General features: G+C 44.2%; 1 protein-coding gene across 1 annotated transcript in view; it reads left to right on the top strand.

The window, feature by feature from the left end:
* Nucleotides 1-10,724, top strand: part of EEPD1 (endonuclease/exonuclease/phosphatase family domain containing 1) — a 70,394-nt gene extending 59,670 nt beyond the window's left edge. The window contains exons 4-7 of the mRNA XM_056857518.1: nucleotides 290-424; nucleotides 3,446-3,578; nucleotides 8,882-9,076; nucleotides 10,525-10,724. Of these exons, the coding sequence (XP_056713496.1) occupies nucleotides 290-424; nucleotides 3,446-3,578; nucleotides 8,882-9,076; nucleotides 10,525-10,724 (663 nt within the window). The remainder of the gene's footprint in view (nucleotides 1-289; nucleotides 425-3,445; nucleotides 3,579-8,881; nucleotides 9,077-10,524) is intronic.
* Nucleotides 10,725-12,119: the final 1,395 nt, after the last annotated feature.

The following is a 12,119-nucleotide window of genomic DNA, read 5'->3' as shown; positions in this document are numbered from 1 at the left end:
ATAGTAAGAGTTGTTCAACAGTGGAATCAACAACCTAGGGAGGTGGTGAGTTCCCCCTCACCACCTCCCCTTTAAGCAGAGGTTGGACAAACACTTGTCAGGGATGCTCTAGGGCCGGCTGATCCTGCATTAAGCAGGTGGTTGGAGTAGATGGGCTGCATGTCCCCTTCCAACTCTATGATTCTAACATTGCTCATTTTTGGTAATCCACAATCATGGTTTGGGGTAGTTAAGTGAATAGTCTTTGAATGGCAAGTAGTCTTCATTTTTTTCCCCTTTTACTTCCTAGGGTGTGGAATATTCGGGCTTCTTGTGGGATGTGAGTGCGGGTGTGGAGTTGAAAGATGCCACCATCTATGAGAACACGCACACAAATGGGAATGGGAGGCAGGCCTACCCTCAGCCTTATGTTGCACACTTTAAGGTAATGTGTTCAAGAGAGCCCTTGTTTTATTTTGCTTCTGAGATTTTATACTCCAGTGTTCTGTTGTAAAAAATACCTAGCAAGGCTTACAAAGATGGCACCTTGCCTCCTACCGCTTTGGTCAGCTGTGTGCAGCATGTTCCTCTCGACACAAGGAGCCTTCCTTCCTTCCTTCCTTCCTTCCTTCCTTCCTTCCTTCCTTCCTTCCTTCCTTCCTTCCTTCCTTCCTTCCTTCCTTCCTTCCTTCCTTCCTTCCTTCCTTCCTTCCTTCCTTCCTTCCTTCCTTCCTTTTCCCCTGTTCTTAGACTGAGGTCTTGAACAATAAAATTTAAATAAGACCCATCTCTAAAAACACCTTCCTTTGATTCTTCTCTGCAGCCTCCAAAAAACAGGCAACAAAATAAGTACGCTGAAAGTCAGAGTCCTCTAAGAGGAACTGAAGCTATTGCTCCAAAGTTGCTTGAGAAAACGCAGGCCATTTATTAAAACATGGTATAATCCATTTTAGCCTGAGTTGGTACACGTAAGGACAATGCAAAAGGATATGTACCAAGGAGTCCATTGACTGAAGAGGGCAGGGACACAGCCGGTCTGGAAAAAGGATCCTTAGCATACAGCCCAGGAAAACCATTGGAAAAGGGCAATTAAATCTTGACTGCATAAAGCTTCTACATAACTTTGGACTAACCAGAGGATCCAGATAGGAAGGAAGATTACCCTAAGACAACAGGCCCAGGGCATGTCCTCCGAGCATAAGGAGCCATCCTTCGATGCAAAGGGCTTTGTGACTGAACGAAAGCACCTGTAAACGCTTTTGTTCTGAAGGAAGACGCTGCAGTTTCCTTAGCGTACTGGCAGGATATGAACTGACATAAAGGCAAAATAATCAAATCATGAAAAGCCTAACATCAATCACATAATAAACATAATAAAAATAAAATCCACAATACAAAAAAAAGAAAAGAAAAAAAAGAATCAGACCTTCAAAGAGGCAGTTGAGGAATTATTGGAATAATAAAATTTAAGAAGTCTAAATCCCAACAGTCAGTTCTCAGAGGCCCTAGAGAATGAGCAAGTTTTTAGGTTTCAGCAGAAGACCGCCAGAGGATGGTGCTGTACTTTGTTAGGAAGGGAGTTCCATATCCAGGGTGGAGGAAGAAAATACTTTTCCAGGCTCCCCGATTGCCCAGCACCTTGCACTGAAGACTCTGTCAGCAGAGACCTATCTAGCCATGTGGGTAGATGTGGAGTGTTAGATACTCTGGCCTGGAAGGTCAGAGCTCTGCTTCAAGCCTGAAAGCAAATTGGGAGCTTGTGCCATTCCTAAGGCCCTGGATTTATATGTTTCTTATGCTGGTCCCCAGTCAGAATGTGAGCAGTTGTGTTTTGCACCAGTTGACATTTCCATGCCATCTTCAAAGGCAGCTTTATGTAGACTGATTTTTGCAGTAATTTAATCCATGTTCTGCCCAACCATGGATGAGAGTGGATGGGTCTGCATTTCCAGAGTTAAAACAATCTTGGAATTGTTGTACATTTAAAAACATGGACACATTTTGAATTTTAAGAGAGTTCTTTAATGTAGCCAATGAAAATAGCTGACCAGTGTCTCCTGTGATGTTAATTTATTCTGATATCTCTGTATCCCACTTTTCAAAAGAAGAATCGAAAGCAGCTAATGAATGTTATGCCCAAATAGGGGAAAGCAGATCCACAAAAGAGGGCCTTTCTGTACTTTGCTCTGGCTTGGGCAAGGCCACAAGCTCTTGACGGAGGACCTCACTTCCTTTCCCTACCCAAGGTGGTCGCCAGTGGGCCAAGCAGCCTTATGGGAGGAGTCTTGTTCTCTCTGCCTCTCCTTCTTCTGGGATAAAATGTTTGATAAAGAAGTTTCTCGTACATACATACAAACAAACCACAGCATTCTCATGGCTATTAATAAGAATGCTTTTTTCAAACGTGCCAGATAATTGTCACCATTGCAACTGCTTTGTAGCAAGGTGCTAGACAGAAGCGGCAAGAGGGAATTTTGCTAAGGGTGTTAAGATTATTAATTAGTCTATGTTCCGTTTGGTTCACATCCCTGTACAGGTTGCTCACAAGATGGATATTAGCAAACTTGGCCCATTTAGAGCACATATGTCTTTTTATATGTGGTATTATCATGATGTGCTTATGGAAAATAATTTTCTTGGAAGCGAAATGAGGGAGCTTGATTGGTAACAAAAAACTCCCTGCTGTGCTAGGATCTCAGAGCACAGTTTTCTTAAATGAACATTTCATTTGCAGTCATGTAACAATTTGTGTTATTCACATAAGCTGCAGCATGGAAACTATTCATAGTGTGTCACACATCAAAAAGACAGGAGGGAATGGCAAAGTTGTGAGAATTTGTTACAGCAGAGGGAAAGGGTTGTAAAAGAAATATCAGCCCATGTCTAATATATGGGAATACAATGTAGTTGGGGAGGGGTATGGCTCTTTAAATGGCGGATTACTGAAAAATAGTCCAAAGAAATACAGGACCTCAGATTTTAGGTCTGTTTGTCTTCCTGTCACGAGTGAATCTCCCCTTTCCCCAAAGGCGTGGGATACATCCCTAACTTTATCTTCACAACAATCCAATGAGATTAGGCAAAAAAAGAAATTGACCCCAGGATGCTATATTGGGATTTGAAGCGCACACACTCTCTCTCCTGAATTCTTCCAAATTTAAAATTTAAATGCAGAGAGATCTAAATTTAGAATTCTAAATTGAGTGTTACTGGTTTTCAGTGAAAATCATCAGCGTGATAAAACAAACATGCCTTACATGCAGTAAAAGGAAGTATAGGTGTGGGCTGGGGATGTCAAGATACATGTGACAGATTCTGAAGGAGGGGACATTGATGCAGGAGAAGTTCTGTTATGATTCATTGTGACCTAGGATGGTGGTTTTAAGTTTTTGCCGTGGTGGCTGGCTTTGTGGACGGACCTGTGACAAGCTTTTGTAGTCATGCTTTCTTCCTCCCACCTGTCTAGGTGGGGATGAATGATCTAACACTGGTGAACGTTCATCTGGCCCCTTTGCCCTCAACGGGAGACAATGCTGTGAAAAACCACAATAGCCACAAATTAGCAGCCTTTGCACAGACTCTACAGGAAACGCTGAAAGGTAAGACCATATTTCTCTTCAGACTGAACCTGTGGGGGTAAAAGAAATGAAAAACTAAAACCCTAGCGTCATGGGCCTTGTGTCCACTTGGGTTTAAAAACCTACATAAACCTCAGCTGTTTTACAAACCTCAGAATTGACCTGTGTTGGGGCCACACTGGGGAATTCATAGGAAGACCTTAGGCATAGTCAAGAGGTAGTTAATTGCCTAAGACGTCAGCTGGAAGCTGTACAGGGATGGGAAGGGCTTATATGATCCCTCACATCTTAACTCATCATCTGGAGGCTCTGCAAAAGTGTGTCACACTGCCCCCTTGGAAGTGGCCGGCCAACTAGATCTTTGAATCCTGTTTCCTTATTTCTTATTGCTCTCCCTTGTTCTGATACTTGAAGGTGAGATTCAGATAGATTCTGTACCCATAATGTATATTGCTATCTGGCCTCTGTTGGGGGACTGGAGCGACTAGCCTTCTGTTTACTGTTTACCAAATCTAAAAATGCGGCATGCTGTAAACGTTGGATGACTTAGCTTGGTTTTCCAAGGTCAGTGGCTTAAACCTGATTTCAGAATCAACACCCATCTCCAGTTTCAGAAGAGGTGTGTAGAGAGGGAGAACCTTTACATGCAACCCGTTGTCTGTGTTGGATCTGCAAGGCTCTGTAAGTTGTGTGTTTCTGACCATGACTGACATACCTTTCGCATGGAAAGAAAGTACAGTTGTGATCTAGACTCACTGCTCATTTTGAAAGACTAAAGCTACTAGATTTGATGCCAGATTTGTTGGGTCAGAATTTAGTTAACTTCCCCCCCCCACACACACACACACATTTAATGCATTTTTTTAAAGCTAGGAAATAGCTTCCAGAACGATTCTCCATTAGACAAGTATTGATTTCTTCCCCATGCAAATGGACTCGAAAATAGCATTTGAAGGAAACACTCTTGGCAGTGTTCTAGGAGAGCTGTGGGATGACGGTAAGCATTTAGATGCAGAAGCAAGTCCCGCTGACTGGCATTCTTAGGGGCACCCCAAGGGCAACTTCCATACCATGGGCACGAACATAACCTGGGCTTCTTTCGTTCAGTGGTTGGAAAAGCTGCCCCAGCTGTGCAACAGCAGCAAACAAGCTCGAGGCTTGCCCCCCCCCCACCCCTGTACCGCTCGATGCTGGCACCCCCCCACCACGCCCTTCCTTGTCACATCAACACAGAAGTATCAAGCCCACACACACACACACTGCAGTCCAGCAATCCCTCCCCCAAAGCTGAGCCTTGCCTGAATTTTGAAGAAGAATAAGAAGCTGAGCCTTGGCTGAATTTTGGAGGAGGAAGTTTTTATATGCTGGCTTTCTCTACCACTTAAAGGAGAGTCAAACCAGCTTACAATCACCTTCCCTTCCCCACAACAGACACCCTGTGAGGTAGGTAGGGCTGAGAGAGTGTGACTCACCCAAGGTCACCTAGCTGGCTTCGTGTGTAGGAGTGGGGAAGCAAATCCAGTTCACCAGGTTAGCCGCCACCACTCATGTGGAGAAGTGGGGAATCAAGCCCGGTTCTCCAGATAAGAGTCCACCACTTTATTTGGAAGCCCTGACCTGGATGGCCCAGGCTAGCCTGATCTCGACAGATCTCAGAAGCTAAGCAGAGTCAGCCCTGGTTAGTATTTGGATGGGAGACCACCAAGGAATACCAGAGTTGCTGTGCAGAGGAAGGCACTGGCAAACCACCTCTGTTAGTCTCTTGCCATGAAAAACCCCCAAAAGGGGTCGCCATAAGTTGGCTGCGACTTGACGGCACTTCACTCACTCACTCACTTTATTTGGAACTCCTCCTTTAAACCCCAGAATCTATTGAAAGAGGGTCAGCTTGCCTCTTGGGATATTTCCCTAAGTCCCCTCACAAGTCCCTAACCTAATATTTCCCTAAGGCAGGGTTCTCAAAACTGCGGCTCCAGAGCCGCATGCGGCTCTTTGGCCCGCTGAGTGCGGCTCTCCAAACTTGGTTCGGAGCCCCTGCTCTTGCGCCGGCTCATGCCGGCAGCCGGGCTGCGGAGCTGGCGCACCTGAGAGAGAGCGGGGAAGCGGGCGCACTGTCTCTCCCCCCCCCCTGCCGTGGAGAATGGCCGGTTCCCCCTTTCCCTTGCCCTCAATGGTTGGGAGGCTAAAGCCTCCCCTCCCCTCTAGCCACGTGATTGCTGGGCGGGCGGCTCGGTGGTTCCTCTCCCCCCCCCCGCCTATCAGCTGTTGGGCGGGGCGGGCTTCCTTTGGTAAACCTGGCCTCCGGCTGAGTCCCATTGGGAGGCCATGTCTACCCACTGGCTTTCTTGGCGGTAGACCTGGACTCCGAGGAGGGGAAAAAGTCCCCCTTCAGAGGCCAGGTCTACCCATTGGCTTCTAAGGGCCTCCGGAGGCCAGGTCTACTGCCAAGAAAGCCAATGGGTAGACCTGGCCTCCCAATGGGACTCAGCCGGAGGCCAGGTCTACCAATAGGCTTTTATGGCGGTAGACCAGGCCTCCAGACGAGGACTACGGACGGGGAGGGGGAAATGGAAGGGACTTACAATTTAATTTTTATCAATAAATAAGATCACTATTAGGTATGATATCAAGTTTTATTCAGTGTACCTATAGTTTAATTAAGACAAAACTTTAATTAAAGTTTATTAAGTTAATAAACAGTGTACCTACCTATATAGTTTAAGTTTAAGAAATTTGGCTCTCAAAAGAAATCTCAATCGTTGTATTGTTGATATTTGGCTCTTTTGACTAATGAGTTTGCCGACCCCTGCCCTAAGGTAATGCAGGATATCTGCTCTATTGCTGCATCTTTATCGGGCCCTCAGCCCTATAGATCTTGGAGTTCTTTTTCTTCACTGGGCAAAGCATGATTACCTAACTATTCTCCTGGTAACTCCCCCCTCGTGTGTAAGAAGTCTCTGTTCTCATTAGGCCTTGCTGGTACAACATCAAACAGCTCTCTGTTCAGGTTGTGACCCAGTTCCAAGTCTAATGAAGCCAAGTCTTAGACCAGGATTCTAAGCACCCTACTAGAGAACTTTCAACACCTCGAGAGGTATCACAGCCCGAAGAGGCCCATGTGCTTTGGCCCGTTTATGGAACGGAGGCAAGTGGGTACCTTGAAAAAGCAGTTGCCTTTTATATGGCCCGATTCCTTCTATACAGACCGTGCTGGTTCTGCAATTAGCATTAGGGGGCTGTCAGCTAACACCACCCCCCCCAACAACGATAATCTACAGAAGAAATAGTTTTTGAAATTGAATGATATGGAGGCGGGGATCGCTCGAAAAGGCACACTTGTTGCCCTGAGAGAACACTCCCTCATAGGTGTAGAAATATTTTAATTGTATGCTAATAATGTGACAATAATGTCAAAGATAGGACATTTTGTTTGTTTGTTTTAATTTTTTATTATTTTTATAATAAAACATATAAACAAAAAAAGAAAATATAAAATACACATACATAAAAAGAAAAAAGAAAAAATTACATGTACAGTGCACTACTTATCCTCTAATACAATATTCAAATATATATATATATATATATATATATATATATATATATATACACACACACACACACACACACACACACACACATATATATATATATTTGTAATGTCATAACACTCCATCGGAAGTCCAAAGATAGGACATTTTGGAGGACTTTCATTCATAGGGTCGCCATGAGTCGGAAGTGACTTGACGGCACTTAACACACACACACATAATGTGACAATCACTCACAAGTCTGTTTCGCAGCTTGGGCCCCATGTTTACCCAGAGGGGTGTTTGCTACCAGAGAGGGTTCAAATGCCTTTTCTGGCCGAGATGTTCTACCGGTGTACTCTCTGTAACATTTATAGGTTGAGAACACACTTAAAGCAATGTTGATTCAGTATGGGATACAAGGTGGTGAGGATTTGTGGCTGACCGTGGGCTCCCTCTGCTGGCTGATGGTTTGCATAGCAATGATAACTTGAGTCTTAAGAATCCACAGCAAGTATTTATAAAAAATGTTCTCCCACACCCAAAAAATAAATGTCAGCTAAAACAAACAATGTGAAAGTCAGTAGGTTCTTGGCAGCTGAATTTTGTGCTTGTTAAATATTTCTAGCTCCTTAACAACTTAAAATAATTCTGGAATCTTAGCAAGTTATTGATTGATGTTTATCAGGTTTTGAGGCGCTGTTGTCCATCATGATTGAGCTCATTCTTTAGGGTTATCTGGTAGCCTAGCCGAAGAATTTCTCTCATTTCCAGATGGTCTGCTTTAAGAACAAATAAGGAATCCTGGCCAAAAACGGATGTTAGCAATGAATTATGCAGAAGCAAAGATCGACATAAATAATTAAGCTAAAAATCCAGGTACTGTGCACAGTCACAGAGCTGGAATTGAGTACAGGAATTAGAAAAAAATCTTGCAGTCCTAAACTAAGGGGGGGAAATCATTTTGCATGAAAGAGATTTAACCCAGTAAAAAGTAAGGGCATTTGTTCAATTCCCAATTGCTCTCCCTGAATTTAAAAAGAGAACATTTATGAGGCAATGTTGTTTAGATGCTGAAAACGTATCTACCAGAATACTCACTTTGGTGAGTGTTATCCTTTGCAAAATTATTTTTGGGAGATCCCTGCACTGATCACCAATATTCAGTAATTGACCCTTCCTCCTCCAAGGTGTTGGAATGTTTCTGGACATTCAGAAACTGCAGCAACTCAGCCAAGGTGCTGCTTAAGTGATAAGCAACAGGCAGCCATGTTTCCCAGCCAGTGTGGTGTAGTGGTTAAGAGCAGTGGTTTGGAGCAGTGGACTCTGATCTGGAGAGATTCCCCCCTCCTCCACATAAGCGGTGGATGCTAATCTGGTGGACTGGATTTGTTTCCCCACTCCTACACACGAAGCCAGCTGGGTGACCTTGGGCTAGTCACACTCAGCCCCACCTACTTCACAGGGTGCTCATGGGGAGGAGTGGGGAATCAAAGCCAGTTCTCCAGATCAGAGTCCACAGCTCTTAACCACTACACCATGCTGGCTCTCTGTAAACAGTTACAGCTGGGATCAAGGACCTGGCAGAAAAGATGAGTTTTGAGAGAGGACGTGAAGGTACAGTGAAAGGGGCAACATGTGCCATGTTTAAGGAAAGTGTTCCATACATAGGGGGATAGCAAAGGAAAACAGGCAGAGCTGTGTTGACTCGGAGGGCAAAGGTTGTGAGCAGGGATGTCCCTTCTCCTCAGTCACTTACCGAACCCTCCATTTTTTGTTTTATTTCTCCCCCAGGAGAAAAAGATGTGGTCATTTTAGGTGACTTCAGTCAAGCTCCTGACAGTAGCGACTGTGACTTGTTGAGGAAGGAGAAGTTCCACCATCTGGTCCCCGCCAATACGTTTACAAACATCAGTACAAAGAACCCTCAGGGTTCAAAGTCACTGGACAACATCTGGATCAGTCGTAGCTTGAAAAAGATTTTCACTGGTGAGTCATCAGTTCTATAGGAGGTGAACATTTAGAATCTATATGTAATCCGGCTTCTGTAGTTTGTTATGATGTTGTGAGAATCACCAGCTCTGGAGCACCTAAATGCATTTCCTGCAGCACATCTTGCTAAGTAGACTTAGGAAGGCTTTGAAGATTGGATGCTGGTCTTTCCTCATAGACCTATTCCACACTTTATCTGGAAGTTGCCTTTACAGTGATGTGTTTTTTGTTTGGTTGGGTTTTTCATAAGGCTGTGCAAAAAAAAAAATGTTACCAGTATTTTGGGGGTTTATCAAACCTGGAAAGTTTCAGAAAATCCAGAAAACCTGAATTTTCCAAAAAAAATTGAGTGAACCTGAAAAACCTGAAAAATACCCAAAAACTGAAAACAGTTTCAAATCCACGGTGTGGATTTCTCTTAGATCTGTGCTGCTGGCCCTCTCTGGGGTCCGGAGAAGGCTGGCAGCATAGATCTGAAAAGTCTACCTTACCTGGCTTCTCCAGAGTTCGGGACCTGGGCAGGGTGGGCTTAAGATCCATGCTGCCAGTGAGGGTCTAAGTGGAGTCTTCCCCGCCCAACTTCCCCAGACTCTGGGGAAGCCTGGTGGGATGGACTTCACTTAGATCCAAGCTGCCAACCTAGGCAGCATGAATCTTAATGAAGATCCATGCTGCCTAGGCTGGCAGCATGGATCTAAGTGAAGTTCGCCTCGTCTGGCTAGTCTGGGGAAGCTGGGTGGGTGAACTTCATTCAGAGGCAGGTAAGTAAAGGGGTGAGGGAAGAGGGGAGGGGGGAAATGGTGGCAGGCCAAAGCAGCCCAAATAATGCTGGAAAAAACTGCCATTATTCAGGGTTGCTTTTTCGGCTCCCTTTATTGCCACCTTTTTTAATCCCAGTATTTTTCAGGTTTTTTTTTTTTTAACTTTGGGATATCAATACGCACACCCCTAGTTTTTGCTATCAAGTTGCAACCAACTTATGGCGGCCCCATAAGGTTTTCAAGGCAAAAGACTTGACCACTGCCTGACCTTGCATAGCAACCCTGGCTTCATTGATGGTCTCCCATCCAAATACTAACCAGAACTGCAGTATATCAGATCCTATTATCTCATTCCCTTGCATATTAAAAGGAAGAGACCAAAAGCTTTGTCACTGGGTGTCACATGAAGCTGCTTTATACTGAATCAGACCCTCAGACCATCAAAGTCAGTATTGTCTACTCAGACCTACAGCGGCTCTCCAGGGTCTCAGGCAGAGGTCTTTCACATCACCTACTTGCCTAGTCCCTTTAACTGGAGATGCCGGGGATTGAACCTGGGACCTTCTGCATGCCAAGCAGATGCTCTACCACTGAGCCACAGCCCCTCCCTTTTTGCCTTCTTTAAAAAAAAAATCCCAAAAAATTTACACTTCTCTTTTCCCTCTGCATTTTCCATCTCTGCAGGTCATTGGGCCGTGGTGAGAGAAGGTCTTACTAACCCCTGGATCCCTGACAACTGGTCATGGGGGGGAGTAGCCTCAAGCCATTGCCCAGTGTTGGCCGAATTCTACTTGGAAAGAGACTGGAACAGAAAGGATGCAATTCGAAATGGAAATGGGGTGACGGTGGAACATAGTGACTCAAATGCGAAACATGAGCGATGACGGACTGCATGATCAAACCTCCATTCCTGTGCCTGGAAGGGGTGGTTGGAAGATCCCTTGGCGGAAGGCCCGACTGTGAACCAGAACTGCCTTTTTTCCTCATTTAAAAAGAATTGGCTTCTGCTTTTAACATCTCCCTTTCCCATCTCCCAGCTCAGTGCCCCTCTGTGGATGTTTGAGGGTATCTTATTGCCATGGAGTGGTTTGTGATTATTTTTTTTAATAGAGACATGGTGGACACTTCTGTGCTTGGATAACTGCAAATAAAATGCACTTTTTAATACTATATGTTCCTAATTTCTGTGATTTCTTATGCCACCCCAATGTATAAAAGAGAGTAGCTCATAGACATTCAAATAACCCATTTTTAATATTTCACGATTCGTGTGTGCGTGCTGCATGAGTGGTCTGTCTTTATTGATGGCAAACTAATCTAGAGAATGTGAATTCCACATATGTTGTCAAGAATATTATTTTACATATCCAATATAATCGTGGAAGTGGGGTCATTGTGCATCGTGATCTGAAGACCTGTGAAAGCATTTGCAAGTAAGTAAGTTTCTAGGCCTCTTGAAAAGACTGCTTGTTTTTTGTTTATGTATTATGTGAAATAGCCTTGGAATATCTGAATGAATCATTAAGTAGAAATGAGGATATGGATGAAGTGTCATAACACAGAACATTACCCGATGGCCAGAGTTCAACATGGAATTAGGAATGCTTTAACCCATTCCAAGTGAAGAATTAAAACACGCATCTCTGCTGAGAGTGTGTCCTACGTATGTTTAAAAACCCAAAAAACTGTCGTGTGCACCTCAGAAACACAAGCTGTGAACTGCAGAATTGTTTCTGCGGTGTACATAAGGTTGTGTGTGTGTTAAGTGCCGTCCAGTCGCTTCCAACTCATGGCAACCCTATGAATCAATGTCCTCCAAAACATCCTATCCTTAACAGCCTTGCTCAGACCTTGCAAACTAAGGGCCGTGGCTTCCTTTATAGAGTCAATCCATCTCTTGTTGGGTCTTCCTCTTTTCCTGCTTCAACTTTACCTAGCATGATTGTCTTTTCCAGTGACTCTTGTCTTCTCATAATGTGACCAAACTATGACAGCCTCAGTTTAGTAATTTTAGCTTCTAGGGTCATTTCAGGCTTGATGTGGGCCCAGTTTATTGCATGTGAACCCTGGTACTTGCTAAGATCTCCAGTGAAGGCTCTCCCAACTCTTCAGTAAATAGTACTTCCCCGTCATGGCTCCAATTATCTGTAGTTCCTTCTCTAATAAGGTCCCCAATACTTCCTGAAATGTGTAGGAAGCAGGTGAATAAATATTCAAGCTAAGTTTTTATTGTGCCTTACTGTATTTTTTAATTATTCTTTTATTGGGCATTGCTTTGG

The sequence above is a fragment of the Euleptes europaea genome, chromosome 11 (genome assembly GCF_029931775.1).
Source record: "Euleptes europaea isolate rEulEur1 chromosome 11, rEulEur1.hap1, whole genome shotgun sequence".
In the NCBI taxonomy this organism is placed as follows: domain Eukaryota; kingdom Metazoa; phylum Chordata; class Lepidosauria; order Squamata; family Sphaerodactylidae; genus Euleptes; species Euleptes europaea.
This window is presented reverse-complemented; position numbering and strand designations above follow the sequence as displayed.